We start from the raw sequence: 22,564 nt of genomic DNA on the forward strand, positions 1-22,564 counted from the left end.
GTGTATGGGGAGCAGTGGTAGTGGAAGGCTCCCTCAAGTGGGGGGCAGGGGAGTTGCTGGTCAATGTCAGGCTCTCTCTGCAGGGCGGGGAGGGCACTGATTTTTGTGTTGCCTAGGGCAGCTCAAAACCTAAATACACCACTGTCTCCCAGCAGTTTAGCTCCCCTGCTACCTCTCCCACAGCTTCTGCTCTGAATTTTTTTTAGGGAATAGGAGGTTATAAAAATGCTGCCAAGTCACTGCTGGGTGGAAGTAGCTGAGTTGCTGAATTACTTGAATGGTTCCATTGCTTCTGTTGTGAACTTTGAGAATTAATCATTCCACATGGCCTACAACTGCAGAGGTGAGTGTTTTAAAGCTTCTTTACTACTTGTTACAGGGTGGATGTGCATGCTATTGCTAGAATGTGCAATTATTCACTGCACACTTGTACATTATGACACAACTACTTTCTGCTTTGCTGGTATGGTCTGCTCCAGTTTTCCTCCTGGCCCAACTTCTTATGGGTCTGGTTTTGGGAAGCCACTAATATTGTTACCTCTGAAGTTGCATTGTTCTGGCAGCTGGCTTGATTCCAAGCATCTTACAGATGGTGCCAAAAACTGTATTTCCTTTTTTTTGGTTATTTTATGAATTTAGTTCTAAAATTATGGAGATTCTTGAATGTCAATAGTTTGCAAAGAGGTTCACTTTAAAGTTCACTCAAATCTAATTATTTCCCAGGCAGAGAAGTATAAAAAAAAAATTTTTTTAAGCTGTACAATACATTAGCCTTTCTACAGCTTTTACACCCCAGAGCACATGTGTCAAACACAAGACCCGCAGGCTGTAACTGGCCTGCCAGGACATATGATATGGCCCTTGCACCACTCTTGCAATTGCAGCACCCCCCTCGTCTCAGCAGTCAGTAGCAGGGAAGAGTGCAGAACTCCTCTGCCAGATCCTGCGCTTCTCCGGGCTGCCACAGGATGCTTGTATCTGCCCCCCCCATATCAGCGGTGGGCAGCAAAGAGGAGGATGGAACTCCTATTACAGATCCTGTGCACCAGCAGCACCCTCTCATCTCTGCCTCCCCTGGTCTCAGCATTCAGCAGATTTGTGCTGCTGACTCCAGCCCATCCTCTGATCCTCCTCAAGACCTTACACTTTCTGCTTCTCAACTCCACCCCAGCTTCTTCCTGGCAGCAACAAAAGGTAAGGGGGGATCACTGTGATGTAAGGGAAGGTGGGGAACTCTTGACTCCTGATGGCGGGAAAAGGGGGCTCTTGACATCTGATGTGGGGGGGAGGTTCTCTGGACATCTATTATTACAGATACAGATACAACTGAAATAGTTTTTAGATCTCAGAGAACCCCTGCTAAAATCACTTCATTGCAGGTCAGTGGGATGAATTCCTTTTATATTGGCGGTCAGTGGAAACAACGCTTCCCTTGCAGTGGTGATCAGAATGTCCCCCTTACTGACAGTTAAAAGGATCATTAGTGCACCCATATACTGGCTATGACAAGTAACGATGGCCCCCAAACTATACAAGCACCATCACATGGGAGGTCATTCAGCCACAGCTCAAGGAACTGCTAGAAAGCTTGGAGGAACCATAGGATCCCATGGAACCCTGGTTGAGAATGGATACACCGCATAATTGTTTTTTTCAAAATGTTGTGTTGGTAGGGCTTCATTTGGTCAGAACAAGTAATTAAAGACTCCACAACACATTTATTTGTATTTTTATTGTGAATGTCAAAATATTTTGTGTCTACAAACTAAAAGGAATGAAACTGCCAGAGAGGTGCTAAAATATAATCATGTAGTTGGAAGACCCTCCTTCAACCATTATTTACAGAACAGGCCAGTAAGTCCGTACTTTGGAACTATGGAGGTTGGAAAGATTGTAACAAGGGAACTTATATAATTTACATAAAATATTGTTTACATAAATAAAATCTCATTTATCCAGGACAATCAAATGCTTGTGGATTAGAAGCTCCTCCATGATATAAACTGTGCCATCCATCCAGAGTCTCAGCTTTGGGCATTGTCCTTCATCATTTGGTACAGGTAATCCAGCATCTAGAAATGAAGAGAAAATGTTTAGTTCTGAGGCAATGACGAACTGCTAGTATGAAACCAAGTTATCTAACTATTACATTCACAAAATACACCAGATTGAATCACAAGACAAACTAAAATACTATTCTGGCAAATGGCACAAAATCGAATCGATAATCTAAGGAGAACCTATTTCCATTCTTATTGTTAACATTGTTTTGCATGGAACATGAATGAAGACATAGATTATATTACCAAAAGTATTGGGCCAGCCCTCCAAATCATTGGATTCAAGTGTTCCAATCACTTCTATGGCCACAGGTGTATACAATCAAGCACCTAGGCATGCAGACTGCTTCTACAAACATTTGTGAAAGAATGGGTCGCTCTCAGGAGCTCAGTGACTCCAAGTGTGGTACCGTGATAGGTTGCCACCTGTGCAACAAGTAGATCCGTGACATTTCCTGGCTACTAAATATTGCACAGTCAACTGTTAGTGGTATTATGAATGGAAGCAACTGGGAACAACAGCAGCTCAGCCAGGAATTGGTAGGCCACATAAAATGACAGAGCGGGGTCAGCGCATGCTAAAGCTCACAGTGCGCAGAAGTCACCAACTGTCTGCAGAGTCTTCATGTGGCCTTCAGATTAGCACAACAACAGTGTGTAGAGAGCTTCATGGAATGGGTTTCCATGGCTGAGCAGCTGTATCCAAGCCTTACATCACCAAGTGCAATGCAAAGCATTGGCTGCAGTGGTGTAAAGCACGCCGCCACTGGACTCTAGAACAGTAGAGACGTGTTCCCAGGAGTGATGAATCACAATTCTCTGTCTGGTAATCTGATGGATGTGTCTGTATTTGGTGGTTGCTGGAGAACGGTACTTGCCTAACTGCGTTGTGCCAAGTGTAAAGTTTGGTGCAGGGGGGATTATGATGTGGGTTTGTTTTTCAGAGGTTGGGCTTGGCCCCTTAGTTCCAGTGAAGGGAACTCTTAAGGCGTTAGCATACTAAGATATTTTGGTAAATTTCATGCTCCCAACTTTGTGGGAACAGTTTGTGGATGACCCCTCCTGTTCCAACATGACTGTGCACCAGTACACAATCAAGGTTTTGACCTCGACCCAATAGAACACCTTTGAGATGAATTAGAGTGGAGACTGCGAGCCAGGCCTTCTCGTCTGACATCAGTGCCTGACCTCACAATTGTGCTTTTGGAAGAATGGTCAAACCTTCCCATAGACACCCTCCTAAACCTTGTGGATAGCCTTCCCAGAAGAGTTGAAGCTGTTATAGCTGCAAAGGGCGGGGCCAACTCAATACTGAACCCTACGGACAAAGACTGAGATGCCATTAAAGTTCATGTGCTTGTAAAGGCAGGCCGACCAATACTTTTGGCAATATAGTGTATGTGTACAAATGTTTTTCCTTGGTCTTATTTCTTTAGTTGGCATGTGTCCAAACTGACCATTGTGTAGGAGACCCTTTGGCTCCTTTCAAAAGTTTTTTTTATATGTAGGTACATTTCTATGATTCTTATTCATTACAGCCAAATAACTACTCGGGTGGAGGGGGTGACAAAACAAAAACTCAAAAGGAACAAACACATTTTTCATTGCAGTGGCGTCACTAGGGTTTGTGTCACCTGGTGCCATAAAAAAAGGGCACCCCCACTCAGGAAAAATCCTCAATTCCCCTCCCAGGCAAATCCCTCCCCCAATTCTCAATCCTCCTCCACCTCAGGGATTTAGCCCAAATTTGCAGGATGTTGGGAATCAATTTAAATCTCGGGAAGGTTCTGCCGAATCTAGGATGGTTAGGAGGTATGCTACCTCTACCTACTCCATCCTAACTAGCTAAACCTATCCCCCCATTCCATTTAACCCTATCCACCCCATCCTGTCTAATCTACCCTGCACTGTAATTTTCTAAGCATACACTCCTCCCCTTAAATATATACTGTACACCTTGCTGACCCCACCCCTTGTATTCCCACCACCCAAATTGATCCGGTTTCTGTAACCTAATCTACACAAAATAACCACATATCACTAACTCCACCACTCAATGCTAAGCACCCAACATCTCTATTACCCCCTACAATCACCTCAGCAAGGGGCAGTCCATATTTTCCCCTGGAGAAGGGGGGGTGGAAGGAAGGAGTCGGGAGATCTGAAAGGGTAAACCTATAGGGGTTGGAGTGGAATTTGCCAGATAGGGGGGTTCAGACATCACTAGTGCGTTATAGAGAGGTAGGATCTCAGTGGAAGGGGGAGGTTGTTTCCCCTGGAGGGGGATAGGGGTTGTGACTTACCTGATCTCCAAAGTGACATCAGCCAGTTCCAGAGTCTCCAATCCTCTCTGTTATCCCCAGGCTCTGCCTGCTCCCAGAACATCAACATATGTGGGGAAGTGCCCCAGTCAACCAAGAGATGCAGGGAGTGCCCACACTAGTGCGCCCCTGCTTGGCACACCCCATGCGCACGCCTATGGGTGTCACTCCTCTGGCTGGTGTCACCCAGGTGCTGTCCACATCCCCCGCACCCCCATAGTGATGCCACTGTTTCACTGCTATGTGTGGAGGGTTGTAAAGAGAACCTCTGTTAAGTTTTTATTTCTGTTTTCCCAATGGGAAGATGGTCCTTCACATTCTGTTGAGGTGATGGGTGTCAGACAGAAGAGGAAATGAGGGAAAACCTTACTAATTGGGAAACAGACAGAGTTAACACCTGACCTAGGTTCTTACCCTTGCCATACTTTTTTCAGATGATTGCAAAATGAGCAAACAGTGTTCCCAGACATTGGGAAAAGCAAATAGAATTCTTGTATGCATCACTAGAGGGGTCACCAGCAGGAAAGAGATCCTGATTCCTGATATAGATCTTTAGTTAGACCTCATTTAGAATACTGTGTCCCAGGGGCGGACTGACCATTTGGAAACTCGGGCACTGCCCGAGGGCTTGGAGTCAGTAGGGGGCCCCATGAGATGCCCCTGGTACCTTTTTCATAGGCTTTTTTGAGTTTGGGCAGGGACACAGGGGCCCCATGATCCCCTATTGCCCGGGGGCCCCATGAGTTGTCAGTCCACCCCTGCTGTGTCCAGTTTTGAAAACCTCACTTACAAAAAGATAATGATAAGATAGAACGAGTCCAGACGTGGGCAACAAAAATGGTGAAAGGTCTTGGAGATAAAACATATCAAGAGCAACTTCAGGAACTCAACATGTACAGTTTGGAGGGAAGAAGGGAAATGGGAGACATAATTAAAGCCTTTAAATACATCAAGGGGGTGAATAAGTTCAGGAGGGCAGGATTTTTAAAATGAAGCCACGATCAAGAACACGGGGACATGACCTCAAACTAACTGGTGGAAAATTCATAACTAATGTCAGAAAGTATTATTTTACCAAAAGAGTAGTTGACGCTTGGAATAGACTTCCAGCAGAGGTAGTGAGTCGGTCAATAGTAAGTGGATTCAAAGATTCATGTTTGGGACAAACACAAATCTATACTAAGACAAAAAAAATTAACAAAAATGGAAAATAAAAAAAAAAGACTTCAGCGAAAAAAAAAGGGCAGACTCAATGGATCACTGTCTTTTTCCTGATATCCCTTTACTAATTTTGTAATTAGGCAGTGCTGGCAGCGACTGTTAAAAAGGGGCATACTGGTTCATAATGCTGCAGCCGATCCTAATGCCTGAGAGTGGTCAGAGAATGCACACGTCTCTAGCCACCGTCATCGTTCATGGATAAATTACATGTAAACCCTAACAATGAATGTATCTTATTTAGTCAATTTTTATCCGGTAAATACATTTTATTATATCTGTTTTTTTAAATGCAAATAACCTGTTGAATTTCAAAGAGTCTGTTTAGTCCTTCTAGTTCTTACCTTGGGAACTACAACTTAGGTGTCCATTTATTATGCAGCGGTAAATGACCACGGCTCAGTTCTCTGACATTCTCAGAGGAGACAGTTCTTCTCTGGCTGCCTGTTTATGAATCAGTGTGGATTGTTTCTCCTAATGAGGAGTGAAGCGATCTACAAGAACTCTAGAAAACGGCTGCTGTTACTGTTTTCTCAGGAGATATAGTGAGATTACATTAAGAGATCAGTCAAACACAGTTTATTAGGCAGCGGTAAATGACCAATGCTTTGTTGGCGGCTCTTTCAGAGGAGAACACGCAGTACCTCCCTACACTGCATACACACAGATATACACAGATATATTGTGTTTCTAACTTGCTCTACCCCATCGGGAGGTTGTGAAAGGCAGGGGGCTTTTCCACTGTCTTGGGGGCTCTGATTGAGGAAGAAGGAAGTCAATAATCTTCCTCCTTCCTCTTCATTTCTCCCAGGATTCACTCTTCTCTCTCCGATTCTCCACCTCTGGGATGGAGAATCTGGGAGGGAGGATTTTCACACAGATTGCAGGTGAAAGGCTGACATCACTCCTTCATACAATGGACATTTCTGTTTCTCTCAATGATAAATTCTGTGTGCAGAGATGATCAGCAGAGAAGATTTTCTCCACTGGTTATCTCTGTTTCATAAACCACTAATGTTCTGAGATCAGCAACGATCCTCAGGATCGCCGCTGATCACAGTTTCATAAACGGACACCTTAGTACTTAGAACTTTGGAGAAATGTCATTGGGATGTATTGAGTCATTTTGTAAAAGAAAACTGAGTAGTTTCAAAAATGCTGTGTTTTTAGCTTACAATAAGAAATTAAGAGCTGAGAGCATATCCTGGCTGATCAGCAGGTATTTTCCTGTACTTGTAGAGTCTCTATAGGGAATAGACACATTTTTGGGGGGGCTTTGATGTAGGCTATAATGTTAAAGTGTACACAAAGAAAGGGCATGTGTTTGGTTGCCCATTATTACCTGGACAGAATGGAAAATTGGGAAAATATCACATGTTCGAGCTGTTACCAGAGCAAGAGCTGAAGATAAAACATCCAATAGATAAAGATGTTCTGGTGACAACTTATCAAGATTGGATTTGGTTTTATTTTGGGGAGATTTTCTTTCATTTCCTTTAACCCATCCCTACTCTATCCAATTTGGAAAAAAAAGAAAATGGTTTGGTTATACAAACACAGTCGTTTAGTCTGGATCCACCATGGCAAAGGAATCCACTGGGGGAATCAGTAAAGGTAAAGGTATAGTTGGAGTTGCAGTATGCTATCTACTCCCTGGTTTATCGGCACCCCTTTTATTAAAGGGGTAAAAAATGGCTAAAGCCCACCCAGACAGGGAGCCCACTAAATACCTTAAATGTATCTAATTGAATTTTGGGGTTGTAATCTAACTTACGTTTCCCATTGTGCTCCAGAAACCTAAGAGCCTCCTAAGAGGTGACACAAACAGGGTGACATGCTAAAGATAATATTTGTTTATTGACAAATCAGATAATGGTTTACAGATTTAAAGGAAATCTGTAATTTCTTTACAAATATAGAAACATAAAGGAAACACAGAAGAGTGAAGGCAGAAGAAGATCCATTGAGTCTGCCCCATTTTTTTAAATAACTTTTTGGGCTGTGTATAGATCTATGTTTATCCCAAGCATGTTTGAATCTACGTACCTTTTACTGACATACTACCTCTCTTAGAAACCAATTCAAAGCATCAACTGCTTTTAAATTAGTTTTGAGCTTTTCTCCTGCTAGTTTGAGGTCATGTCTCCTTGTTCTTGATATTAGCATCATAAACCACTTCCAGACCGGCTAACGTACATGTATGCCACCAGTTTGGAAGCCTAAACCAGGCCGATGCTGCTATATTGGTTTTACAACCCTCTGGAGCCTCCCAGGCTCTCCTATCCCAGCTGGGAGCATGGCACTGAAGCCAGAAGTTCTGCCGGCTTACCATAGAGGTGGTTGGGGACCAGATCTTCCCTGATCATCTCTATGGTTTTCCTCCCCCATCCTCTGGAACTCACTGCCCCAATCCATCAGACTGTCGCCTTCCCTCCTCACATTCAGGCGCTCCATCAAAACCCATCTCTTCAGGGAAGCCTACCCCACCCTCACCTAACGGCCATTCTCCCACATTCCTCCCACCACTTCATTCCCCTCAGCCACTTCCTACTGTACCATTACCCCCTCCCTCCTAGATTGTAAGCTCGAAAGAGTAGGGCCCTCTTACCCCTCGTACGTTGTTTGTTATTGTTGTACTGTGCCATGTATTGTCCCCCCCCCCCCTATTGTACAGCGCTGAGCAAACCCTTTGGCGCTATATAAACTCGATGTAATAATAATAATAATAATAATGGTATTAGAAACCGAAATAAAAAAAATTGCAACACCCACCATTTTATTCTCCAGGGCCTCTGATAAAAAAATATGTAATGTTTGGGGGTTCTAAGTAATTTTTTTACTAAAAAAAATACTGACCTTTACATGTAAACAAAAAGTGTCAGAATAATCATTGGTCTTAAAGTGGTTCAAAATAATACCTGCCGTAACCTTACTCACAACCTTAATTTAATCAATTGAAAGATGTAGGGTAGAAGGGGGTCAACACGGCCACCAACATAGTGAATATTGGCTGATTCATTTGGAAACAAAGTTCACATAGTGTATGGCCAACCTAACATGTCACTCTTCTCCCTGACCCCCGGATGAAGAGGGGTATTACACTGATTGACAGTACAAGAGCAATTTTCTCTGCTGACCACCAATTTAGAAGGGCATTTTTCCCACTGACCACCAATGTAACTTGACCATGAAGGTTGTAGTTGGGTCTCCCATACACCCACCAGGCCCTAGGTTCCTTCCTGGGTTGCCTTGTGGATGATAGTGATCCTTGTGAATGGTTCTGTATTGCATGAATTTTTGTTTTCTTTTTCACAGGAACAATTGCTATTTTTTCTAAAGTAATAATAGGGTCATGTCATGATATTTTGAATAAAAAGTGCTTAGTGATTTTTTTTTTATTTTACAATTGTATTACTATTGTTATTATTATTAAAACAGTCCTGGTCTATCTAATCCCCATATCATCTGAGGGACAGCATAAAAAATTCTACAAAGATACACATGCACCAATGCAGCCCTCATGCAATCTGTGATTTCAGCAGATAATTGTTGGTATCAATGGTTTTTTATTAATGGGCCATGTTAAAAATACACAACATGGATTTAAAATAGTGTGAGTGGATAAAACTTTGTCTAGGGCAAGCATACATATTATACACAAATTGAGGGATAAATATGCAGGAATGAGTCACCAGAGACTTGTCTATTGGCTGCCTATAACATAAGCATGAACGCTCAGGTCACCTGAGCATAGAGTTCCATGTTTATGGTGCTGATGAATAGAGAAGGAGAGAACACATGAAGACTTAACCCTGGGGTGTGAAATCATGATCTGAGATGATCCGAGCCTTAACCTATCCAAACATGTCCAGAATAATTTTCCAAATTTTGTGACAATCATCTTATAACTAAGACCATCTTTAGCCCTGGTTCACACTGATGAGGTGCAGAATTTGCAGCGTTTTCAGTGTGAATTCCACACCAAATCATAATCGCTCCCCGTTCATGCGAACTGCTGGGGGTGTTTATGTTAAGTTAACAACATCCCGAAAGTGGTCCACAAAATGCAGTGCGATGTGCAGAATCGGATCGCATACGTGTGAATATCCATGCGATCTGATTCTAGTGTAGACCAAAAAAAGGGTCCTGTACGTTTTTGGTGCAGGAGCGGTGGGAATAGAGCCATACAAAATGTAAGGTTCCAAGTGCACCGCACACAAATCGCATGTGATTTGCAGAGGAATGCGGTGTGGTTCCTGTGCGAATCACATGCGATTTACCGCACCGCATGGATGTGAACCAAGGCTCTGTCTAGATGGCTGTTCAAAGTTGTGGCCTGCTATACATATAGCACTTATTAAACAGCTTGTATGTAGTAAAAAAGTAATTTGATGACTGTATAAATTTGGACTCACACTGGGGTTGATTTATTAAATCTGGAGAGTGCAAAATCTTGGGCAGCTCTGCCTATAAACCAATCAGCTTCCAGGTTTTATTGCCAAAGCTTAACTAAACAAGCTGAAGTTAGAAGCTGATTGGCTACCATGCACAGCTGCACCAGATTTTGCACTCTCCAGTTTTAGTAATTCCCCCCCAATGTATTTTTATAAACATGTCTGTTTTGCAGCTGTGTGGATGCAGATTATTACAGAGACATATTTATTTTAGAATCATTTTTGCAATTTATTTTTTTATTTCAGGTACTTATATAGCGCTGTCAATTTACACAGCGCTTAACACATATTGAACATTCACATCAGTCCCTAACCTTCAAGGGGCGTACAATCTAAGGTCCCTAAGTTACATTCATACATACACATATTAGGGCCAATTTAGACAGGATCCAATTAACCTACCAGCATGTCTTTGGAGTGTGGGAGGAAACCAGAGTACCCAGAGGAAACCCACACAATCACAGGGAGAACATGCAAACTCCATGCAGGAGGCACCATGGTCAGGAATTGAACCCATGACCCTCTTACTGCAAGGCAAACATGCTAACCACTAAGCCACTGTGCAATGATTATTTCTTTCACTGAGAAAGGAATATTAATAGTGCAGCACAGTGAACACCCCATGGTCCTATTCCCTTGATTTTTACACAATCGATTCACAGATTTTTTTTACTGTGTCTCTCCCTTCTATATATGCTCTATGTATTTCCAGTATTTTTTTTCTACTGTCTCATAATTTTTCCAGCCATACATGGTATGCTCCCCTTTTTACTTTTTCAGGTTAAAAATTAGTTTTCCTACCACATGCCAACAGTTTATGTTTCAAGGGTACATATTAATATTGTTCCTGGGGGGTAGCCTGTGCAAGCTCTGATCACCAAATCTATTAGGAGCTCAATACTTCACTATGCTCTGCTGGGGAATGGGGTGGTAGAGGAAAGTGTTAAAGGTGAGTATAAACCACCAGAGGAGTTGGCAAAGAAGTGGACCCATAAGGTTGATTTACTAAAACCGGAGAGTGCAAAATCTGGTGCAGCTCTGCCTGGTATTATTATTATTATACAGGATTTATATAGCGCATTTTGTGCAGCGCTTTACAAAATGAAGGCAGATGGTGCAGCTACAATACAATTTGGTACAAGAGGAAACAGAGGACCTGGCTTGTTAAAGCTTACAATCTAGGAGGAAGGGTCAAGTGATACAAAAGGTAATAGCTGTGGGGGATGAGCTGATGGAGGAAATAACAGGTTTACTAGTTAGAAGCAGGATTCTTTAAAGAAAAAGGTTGTCAGAGATCGTCTAAAGGTGGATAGATTAAGAGATCACCGGACAGATTAGGGTAGGTAGTTCCATAGAATGGCAGAAGCTTGGGAGAAGTCCTGAAGGTGAGAATGGGAGGAGGTGGCATGGGAACTAGAGAGCAGGAGGTCTTGGGAGGATTGCTTTGTAAGTATTTTGAATTTTATTCGTTGGGTGGGTGGAAGCCAGTGGAGGGATTGGCAGAGAAGGGTAGCAGACACTGAACGGTTGGTAAGGTGGATGAGTCTGGCATCAGCATTCATGATGGACTGGAGGGGGGATAGCCTATGTAAAGGTAAACCAATGGGGAGGGAGTTGCAGTAGTCAAGGTGAGAGATAACCAGGGAGTGAATTAGAAGCTTTGTGGTATCATTGGTTAGAAAAGGGCGTATTCTGGAGATGTTACAGAGGTTGAGGCAGCATGACTTGGACAGGGATTGGATGTGGGCCTGAAAGGATAGTTTAGAATCCATAGTTACCCCTAGCACCCTGGCATGCAGGGATGGGTTGATAGTGGTGCTATTGTTCCTGGCGAAGAAATCAGGTGAAAATTTGCACTCTCCAGTTTTAGTAAATCAACCCCCATGCATTTACTTTAAGTCAAAATACAAGGAAACTTTTACCTCTTTGTAGTTAACATTGTCTTCGGAATCATAACTCTTCCTGTTAAAAGGGTTTGCATCTCTCATCGGCTGGGAAATTCTGTTGTCACTTGACTCTATCATTCTCAATAAGGTAAGGAGAGCTTCTTTCCACTGAGCTGCATTCATTGGCTTATCCCCTTCCAAGTACCCAGTTGCTGAAGTTCTCTCCCCTCCATCATACAGATATGGATATTCTTCTATACTCTTTTTGCCCATTAAGTGCCCTAGAGGAGAAAAAAAAAATACAAGAAAAACAAGCCTGTAAAAATGTGATAACAACACCTTCAATTTATATTTAGTTAGGTAATAGAAAATATTTTATTCAACTGTAGTTTAGCTCTGATCCAAATGGATATTTCAGTTTGGTGTGGTTGCTAGCAAATTGAAATGTAATGCTTCTAATGTATTTCTGGGAATGTTTCCACACAAAGTTCAACCCAACCTCTGCACCATTACATAAACAAATGATGGCATCTAAGATAGGTTCCCTAAAATGTAGAATAAATAAATAGTTGTGCTACCTTGCCATATGAGTCGCCAAGAGATGTAACATTCATCAGGTCATTCATTTAAGTCCTGAATGTCCCTTTTAGGTGGAATTGGGACTAAAGTGAAAGAGAATTGTGCTCTCAGTTTCTGTACATTTCAGAAGACTTTGCTTAGTGCAATATCCTGGTGTATTGGGTGCAGTTATCTACACTCACCTGCCACTTTATTAGGTACACCTTGCTAGTGCCAAGAAAATATCCCCCTCACCATTACACCAGCAGCCTGAACCGTTGATAGATCCATGCTTTCATGTTGTTTATACCAAATTCTTACTCTACCATCTGAATGTCGCAGCAACCAATCCGCCTATTTTCCTCTGACCTCTGACATCAACAAGGCATTTCCGTCCAAAAAACTGCTGCTCATTGGATATTTTCTCTTTTTTGGACCATTCTCTGTAAACCCTAGATATGGTTGTGCATTAAAATCCCAGTAGGTCAGCAGTTTTTGAAACACTCAGACAAGCCCGTCTGGCACCAACAACCATGCCACGTTCAAAGTAACTTAAATCCCCTTTCTTCCCCATTCTGATGCTCTGTTTGAACCTCAGTAAGTCGTCTTCACATCTATATGTCTAAATGCATTGAGTTGCTGCCATGTGATTGGCTGATTAGCAATTTGTGTTACCAAGCAATTGTACCTAATAAAGTGACCGATGAGTGTATGTGTTGCTCAGACATCTTTGATGTATATATTCTATTTGATAGTATTGTCATAATAATATTTTTATTATTGCTAATATTCTCTATTTCTAATGCATTGACATATTATCCAGTAGTAAGTAAATTGCAAATTAAAAAAAAAAGAACAGATAAGACAGAGCAAGAAAGAAGAGAAAAGGACCCATGCCAATACTTTAAAAAGTGGGGAACACTCGAAACACATGAATAAAAGAGAATGCTGTGGCTGGAAGGCATGAGGGTTTATTAGTAAGCATAGGGATTCATAATTAGTTGCTTGAATAGAAACATGATTGGCAGGCAATATTTGTGAGGTGGATTTTGAGGTCCCCTTTAAAGATGGGGAAACGTTAAGATTGGGAAGGAAAAAGCTCAGTGGTTGCTGGAAAGAAACTTTAAAATCTTGCAAAGACAGATGTTAGAAGTGAGAGTATATACGATGATCAGTGAAGATCAGACCGAAGAGGGTGGTTTAAAGAACATTTTTGACAAGATCTGAAATGGTGGAGGTTGTGAGTTGTTTTGAAGGCAATATTTTCAATTAATCTTAGATTAAAGTTCAATTGGAATTCAATTCATCATGATTTAAAAAGTTTTCAATTCATCTTAAATTTTGAAACCAGAACAGAGACTGACAAAATGGGGCAGCATGTGTGGCTGGTGGTAAGGGTAGATAAATCGTTTGTCCATGTTAATATTCATATTGGCATATAAAAAAAAATGAATGGCTTAAGGATAGCTGGTATAAACAGATTAGAAAAAAAGTGGAGCTGCTCCTTAAAGCATGATGAAAATGAGCTCTCTTGCAATGAGTGAGACAGTCATAAACCATATAATAATATGAATTCCAACCCTTGTTTCCCCATCATGAGTATTAAGATATAAAAATTAGGTACTAAAAAGATCTCACATAGACATTTTTTTTATAATTATCCTTTCCTTTCACATTATTTTTTTAAAAGTTGACCGTTGATTTAAAAACTGAAAACAGAATCCTACTTGTTCAAAATCTTCCAGGAGTTTCTATTAAAATAACACATATATATATATATATATATATATATATATATATATATATAAAATGTGTGTATATATGTATATATATATATATATATATACATATATAATTGAATTTAGTGGACATAATGATTTTGCACACAGCATATTCTGTGTTAATAAATTCCAATGAGATTATATTAACCTATCTCATTTCTACAGAGCCACTTGGGAAATACAATCACCACAACTATCCACTCAAGTACAATTACTATACATAAATTGCTACATATTCTATATATAGCAATATATATCATATATATATATATATGATATTACTTTTTATCCCCTATAGTGGGACAGTTTTATTAGATACGGTGTTTATTTCAATGTATCAGTGCCCATGGTAGCAATTTAATATATGTGTTTTAAAATTCATTGAATAAGACGCAATAATGTCCAATTTTTGTTTTAACTGACATCTGACATTATTAAACATGAACGTGTTTTATTTTAGAATATGTTTATAATTTTTCAATTACTTTTTAAATTATAAAATATATTAATGAATTTGAACACTTTCACATGAGAGAATTCCAAAGACGATGCTGAAAACCGATATATATATATACCGATTTTTTCTTCTCTCCTTTTTAATGTTTTTTTTTTACCATTTTTACATTATCTTGCTAAGTTTATGGGGATTTTAGAAGCACCTTTGTAGGAGAAGCACAATTTTCATCCAAATTTTCTTGTAATGTGTGTTTTTAGTTTTAATTACATTATATCAGAAGTGTTATGTAACAACAGAAACATATACACGAAGCAATAAAACTCTCTTTTGTTCTGCATTACTCGGGGTATTATTAAGTATCCAGTAAAAATCGGAGCTCCGCTATCCTTGCAATGTATCAATACAACTAAAATATATCAATACAACAACTAAAGGGTCATTAATAATAACTGGAAAGCCAATAAAGAAAAGGACCCGTTAATAAAATGTTACGAATTTTTTGCTACATTATAGTCAGCTTCTTTGGGGATCTCAAGGTATACATGTATATCATGTTGCTAAATTGTATACAAAACTTGATTTTTCAATATAAAATATCTGGTTAAAAAGCGCCTATACCAGTAATGTAAGTATTGTCATTATTATAAAAAAATAACTTGAATTACTACATTTTGCAATTTCTTCATGAGAATTTACAATGACATCTTATTCCTTCCAATACAATCTATTTTAAAGGCAGCGATAATACAGTATAAATCTTGCTGCGCTGCACATCCTTAGGAGGGGGGTTAGTAAATTCAGTCTTACAGTCTGTAATGCTGAGCATAATATATTATTTATCATCCTGTCGTATAAAATGCTTATGCCCCGAACTGTTTGCCTTTGCATCATTCTGCCAGCTGAATTCCATTTCATTCGGAAGTTTCATTTGCAGTTTATACCGATGTCATAATCTGTGCCATACAATTATCACTGTGTTTTGTATGGAAATAGAGAACTTTGGTCATTCCTCTCAGGGTATGGGTTTGGTAATGTAGAAAATATGCCATTACTGATATATTATGCCATTGTAAAGCAGGAATTTCCCAAGTGGTATTTACAATCATGAACAAATGATAGCAGCTATCATTTCTTTATGATGTATGGGATGTCATGTTAGATAGCTGTGGCTTGAACCCTTGGCATTATTCGAAAATTGGTATTTAAAATCAATATATTAATAAACATAATAAATAATAATAATATATTTTTGGAATGGGCAGGGCAAGCATATTACGTATAGGGTGTGAATAGGATACTTATTTCAAGTCTTGCTGGTTATTTGAATTTCAATCTTGCCTTGTTTGCAATGTCTAGCACTGCATCTGACTTGCAAGATAACATTTTAATAAAGGCGAATTACCTCTTAGAGTGTAAGCTCCAAGGATCAGGCCCTCCTATCCCTCTTGCATTGAACTGTATTGTTGCTGTATTGTCTACCTTTATATTGTAAAGTGCTGAGCAAACTGTTGGCGCTACATAAATCCTGTATAATAATAATTATTATTATTATTATTAATATACAGGATTTATATAGCGCCAACATTTTGCTCAGCGCTTTACAAAATAAAGGGAGACAATATTATATTATTAAATATAATAATAATAATATAATGAATAGCAATAATAATAATAATAGTGAATTCCACCTCAAAATATCTTGCAAATCACATGCTCACTTATATCCTTCATTGATCCCAGGCGAATGTGCCCAATACAAATCTAAATTATGGTATTGTCCTCTCCCAGAACGTAAGCAAATAATTAAGGAGTCCAATATTATTTTTGGCATAGTGGTAGCTGGAAGAGATCACTGTGGGGAAACCTTGTCATTGGAAGCTTCAAGTCATACAAAAAATCTATAGCCACCCAAAAATTAAATCTTAGTTTTAAGCGGAGTTGCTCTTAAAGAAGATTCCAATTCTGCAAAAAAAAATTATTATTTTATGCAAATTTAGTAAACGTACAGTCCTTTCCAATGGAAATATTGGTTGATGAGCAAGGTAATAGATTGGAACTATTCAAATCTGGTTTTTATTTAAACATAACCTAGCAGGCTCATATAGGTAATGAACAATTTTTTTTGTTTATATATTGTTTTTTTTACATGGCAGTGCACCTTTTAGATCTGTGCATTATCCTGATTTCTATTTAAGCCCATAATTAATTAAACAATTAAAAAAATGTAATCTCATAGTATGTGCTTTGCATTTACAACCCTAATACCGAAAAAAAAAATTGAAGGCAAAAAGAGCCAATGATAATGATGTTCTGCCAAGTATTCTACATCACACTAACCAATCAGAAATGACCTTTATACAGACTGGGAATACATTTAAACTGAATGGCTGCTGTGCTGAGTACATTGCCAGTGTCGAAGCATCTCTGAGATGCCCCTAATCTAGACTCACATAATCTATTGGTGCAGTGCAATGAAAACAATGTGCTGGGATTTTTGATTCTATGACAGGTAACTGTTTCTTTTCAAGGATACAATATCAACTTTGCACACTTTGAAGCATGTTGGTGCAGCAGTGTTATGGTGGCTACACACGCTTCCATTTTATCATCCGATCAATGGGGATTATTTAGTAAGACTGGAGAGTGCAAAATGTGGTGCAACTCTGCATAGAAACCAATCAGCTTCCAGGTTTTATTGCAGAAGCTCAACTGAACAATCTGAAGTTAGAAGCTGATTGGCTACAATGCACTGCAGCACCAGATTGTGAGTGCTCCAGTTTTAGTTAATCTCCCCCTTAATACATGGTACAATTTTGGAACTAATCGACAAATAACTGAATAGACATGAAATCCTTTGCAATTGAGACTTTTTTTTTAGATCCGATCATACTGGGTCTTTTGGCCAGGGTGGAAAAGTATTGATCAGTGTGCATTAAGGGCAGCAGAAAGATACTTTAATCATCATGAATACGACTGTATTTTAAGCGGATTATGAGATTAAATGATTGAAACAGAGATGTGATTGGTGATTTGCACCATAAATTAAAATGGTATCTTGTCAATCAGAATCCACTTAGGAGCATATCGTTAATATAGATTGTTGAATATAGATTGATTATCCTAACTGGAAGAGATCAATCAGGAAAAAAATAATTATTTATTGAATCAAGTATAGCCACCATTAAACAGGCACCTTGCCATTAATACTGACAGACATTGGACCACAGATCCCACAATCTTGCTGCAGAGTATAGAATGACCTCCAGTGTAAAGATGCAGAGTAGGCAGCCACTACATACAACAAGGTCACCTGCTAAACAACCTGAAGACACAGTAGTCAAGGAGCCATACTAAAAATAGGAACAACATTAATAAATAAAAATCCTCATGGAGCTGTGTCTTCTCAAGCTTGAATGTGATCATAATTTTACTAACCACAAACATTGCCTCTGTTTAGCAATATGTCCAACAATTGAGTTTATTATCTCGTTATAGAGCTGTCATTCTGCATAATAAATACCTAATACATAGATGTCAACAGTTTAAGATGATGGGCAGGAACTCTTCTTCACTAAGGAGATGATCTAAGCCTGTCAACTTCAATATGGTCTATAGCTGGCCATACATGGTACAACCTGATTTGTACAGTTTCTGTACAACCTGCTTTATGGTGGCCATACATAATTGAATAATTCTACACAGAATAATTTTATTGAATTATTGATAACATACCTTGGGGGGATTTACTAAAATGGGTGCACACAGAATCTGGTGGAACTGTGCATACTAACCAATCAGCTTCTAAGTTCAGCTTGTTCATTTGAGTTTGGACAGTAAAACCTAGAAGCTGATTGGTTACCATGCACAGCTGCACCAGATTCTGCATGCTCCAGTTTTAGTAAATCTCCCCTGTTGCGTCATTCATCAATTCCGAACAAAACGGACTGAACTTATATTATGACGATCAATCTCAATAGGTTTAGTACATATATTGTGATCAATCTAAACAGGTTTAGTACTTTGTGCCTGCTTTGATTTCTATTTCCAGGGACATGTGGCAAAAACCCAGAGCTGTCCCTGAAAATTTGGGACAGCCAGTTACTAAGACTTACCATACACGATACAATCCAAATGTAAAATTCTCTTTAGACCCACCATCAATTATGTAGTGCAAGGGTCTTTCTGATTTGAGACTAATTGAATTGGTTGTCTAGGTTTATCCTCATTTTCAGAGTCTTCATCATTTTTGGGGCTCTTCTGCACTTGCAGCCATAGGGCAGCAGAATAGGCAGTTGAGCTACAGTTTTACTCCCCATGACCATTCCCTTTAGCTCAACACAGCAGCTGAACAGGGTTGTACACATGTATGACAAACATTATACCACCAGTGTTCAGTCGGCAGTACTTCTGCTGAACGTGACCCATTCTAGTGAACTGGGTCATGCCGCGACTGCAACCGCATACTCTTGTGGCATGGTGGTGCAGGCCTTTAAGGGTTAACACAGGCACTAAGGGGATAAAATATTGCCTCCCAGCTGCCCTCTAAAAATACAATCCACTGCCAATCACTTTTCAGATGGACGAAAAAGGCTGCCGCTAATGTAAAGAAGATTGTGCAGAGCTTATACAATCAGATTGTATAGTGTATGGCCAGCTTAAGGCTCAGAAAGGCAGCCCAGGACACTGGAGTTGTACAGACCAACTCCAGTTGAATACGATATGCCACGACCTGGATAAATGAGAACTTTCGCAGACAGACCCAAAAACTTTGATCAGTGTGCCCTAAGAATAGAAGAAATGGCACTTACCTACAGCCCAGTGGCTACCCCTGGGGGACATTTTGGAGAGAGTGGCTGGGTCAGGGTGCTGTTGGGAAGGGGCAGCCTCTGAATGGACCTTGAAGAGGATGAGAGAGCAGAGGATGAGAGAGAATGGGGTGCGATATCTCCAGAAGATCAGAACTCTTTCCATCATGGAACTCTATGGGAGGGAGCTGTCCAAGGTGCTGAATTGGAGAGCTGGACACTGGGTGCTGTCTATGGTGCTGAAGATGAGAGCTGAGCTGTCTATGGTGCTGAAGATGAGAGCTGAGCTGTCTATGGTGCTGAAGATGAGAGCTGAGCTGTCTATGGTGCTGATGCTGTGTACAGGAGCTGTCAGTGGTCTATGGGAGGCTAGACTGGGAGTGTGGATAGCCTTTTTCCTCCCTGGATCCTGTGCAACTCTTCTACCTCCTCCTCTCTCAGCAGCATTTATAAGTGAAGGAGGGATGTCTGTTGTCAGAATTCATCAGACTGGCACCTCCTCCACAAGTATCTTGCTGACCTCACCAAGCCATTGACCTGGTATCTACCAACACTCTGTCTGAGTCATGTATGCCAATATCACCTGCAGTCCTTGTCAATCAAATCTCATTGCTATTTGTTTCCAGTAATAAATCTTCCTCTGCTGCTTCTTTCCTGTTAGGAGCTCCAGTGTGTTAATTCTCACACCTTTCACCAAATCTTCATCACCACTGTTTGCACAGAGTGCGTAAAATCAGCTCAACAGTGAATGAATGAGGGGGACAGTTGACAAGTGATACTATAGATACATGACATTTTGTAATTAAATTAGTCCAGATGACTTGCAAGAAACCCATATAGCATGTAGCGAGTCCCTATCTCTACGCACATTCTTCATTCTGCTTATTGTCAGAGCCAAATGTCAGGTATGTCAATATTTCTACAATGTAATATTGCCTTTGTAGAGCACTCTGCAGAAAGGTACTAATATAACATTGGATGTTGGTAGATATTTATTAAGAGCTTTTTCATAAGATGGGAACCTAAAGGTAGTTTTAAATATTTATTCTATGTATTGATACAGCACTTTACATATTGTACATTCACATCCTTTTCTGTCTTCAAGAGCTTATAATCTAAGATTAGAGATGAGCTGAACTGCCCTGGGTTACGTTTTGCGAACTCCAAAGAAATTTGAATGCCGAACTGTAACTAATAGGAGTCGAATCTGCCACATCAAAAATGCCCATTTTATGGGCTAACTTGTAAAGGGTTGTCAACAAATAGCATGGGAGGAGAAGGCATTGATCTGAAGGACATGTACCAATGCAAAAAAAAATGTAAAATTTAATTTGGCCAGGAGCAGTAATTGTTTTTAAAGCAGTGATATTCAAAAAGAAACAATGGTTTAAATGGCCGGCAAATGACATTTCCCTGCTGGATTCTTAAAAAAAAAAAGACACAAAGGGGTTTATTTACTAAAGCTGGAGAGTCCAAAATCAGACTCCCTTCTGCATAGAAACCAATCAGCTTCCAGGTTTCATTGCCAAAGCTTCATTGAACAAGCTGAGGTTAGAAGCTGATTGGTTTCTATGCAGAAGGGAGTCTGATTTTGGACTCTCCAGCTTTAGTAAATAAACCCCAAAGACTCCTTCAAAGGTACTCCAAAATACAAAGTAGTATACTAATTTTTCTGGCAATTCAAACTATATTTTTTTTGTATGTGTCACTTTTGCTGTAACACATTCTACAGCAAGAATAAAAAACACAATTTTGAGTCTGGTATATATTTTAAGGGGGTACCCCGCACAAAAAAAGCATGTATGAGGTCCCCCAGGAAATCCATAAGAGACCTTTTAACTCTGGTATGGATTTTATTGCCCCACACACAAAATAGAAACAAAAATGCATTAAGTCCTCTTAAAATACATACCAAACCCTTAATCTGGGAGGGGACAGATGTGCATTTCCCCTCCTGAACCGTACAAGGCCTTGTGGAGGGGGGGGGGGGGGGTACAAGAGCCTCTTCCACACAACCCTGGCCTGGTGGTTGCCGGGGTCTGTGGGGCGTATCAGAATCTGGAAGCGTTTTTAAAATAAGAAGGACCCTAGATAAGAGCACTCCTTTTCATTAACAAAAAATAACGTACCATATAAATAAAGACACCCAAATATTTTACAAATCCTTTATTAGCTTCCAAGTTGTCATCAGCTATATAAAGGAATGGGGCAGGGATAGTAGTGACATCATTGACCAAATATGGCCATGGCCATAACTGGTTAATGTCATTGAACAAATTTAACCAGTGACCTTGTGCCAGCCATGTAAGTCAATATGCCAGTAACATCAATGGTCGCTAGAGATGCATTAACAGTGGGAAGCTGTCATAAATGGAATCAGTAGAAATACTGCTTCTATACAGTATATGATGCTCAGCTCCTGCCGAAGGGGGCAAAACCAGCAAACCTAGGATTGGATTGAATTGTTGGCTCAATTTGTTGGCCAATTTAGACTGAAACAAATGAAACTACAAGTATGTCTTTGGAGTGTGGGATGAAACCTCTGCAGAGCCAGGGTCAACATGCAAACTCCATGAAGATAGTGTCCTGACTGAAATTTGAACCAAGGACCCTAGTGCTGCAAGCAGGCTCGGATGACAAAAAATAGGCGGACAATTTTTCCTGGGGGCGTTCGCAGGGCAGTTGGTGATGGAATGTTCACGGAGTTGTGGAGTCGGTCCTCTGCACTGTAATGTAAAGGAGCACTGTGATATAAAGGGGACTGAACTGTAAAGGAGCACTGTATTGATTACAGTGCCCCTTTACAGCTCAGTCCCCTTTATATCATAGTGCCCCTTTACATTACAGTGCCCCTAGAGATCTAATCACAGTGCCCCCTATTCAAAGAGATGGCCCAATCCAGCAAAGATACATCCCCATATAGCAAAGAGACAGCCCAGTCCAGCAAACATACATCCCCATTTAGCAAAGAGACAGCCCAATCCAGCAAAAAGACATCCCCATATAGCAAAGAGACATCCCAAC

The 22,564-nt window shown here is 40.1% G+C and overlaps 1 protein-coding gene across 1 annotated transcript; it reads right to left on the minus strand.

The window, feature by feature from the left end:
- Positions 1-1,717: 1,717 nt before the first annotated feature.
- Positions 1,718-19,979, minus strand: GRP (gastrin releasing peptide). The gene is made up of 3 exons (XM_089689418.1): positions 19,544-19,979; positions 11,976-12,220; positions 1,718-2,072 (listed from the first exon to the last, which is right to left on the minus strand). The coding sequence occupies exons 1-3, from the start codon at positions 19,707-19,709 to the stop codon at positions 2,025-2,027; spliced, it is 459 nt and encodes a 152-aa protein (XP_089545544.1). The 5' UTR covers positions 19,710-19,979; the 3' UTR covers positions 1,718-2,024.
- Positions 19,980-22,564: the final 2,585 nt, after the last annotated feature.

The sequence above is a fragment of the Staurois parvus genome, unplaced genomic scaffold, assembly GCF_062004578.1.
Source record: "Staurois parvus isolate SC_StPar_1 unplaced genomic scaffold, SC_StPar_1.0 ptg000475l, whole genome shotgun sequence".
NCBI classification, from domain to species: Eukaryota; Metazoa; Chordata; class Amphibia; order Anura; family Ranidae; genus Staurois; species Staurois parvus.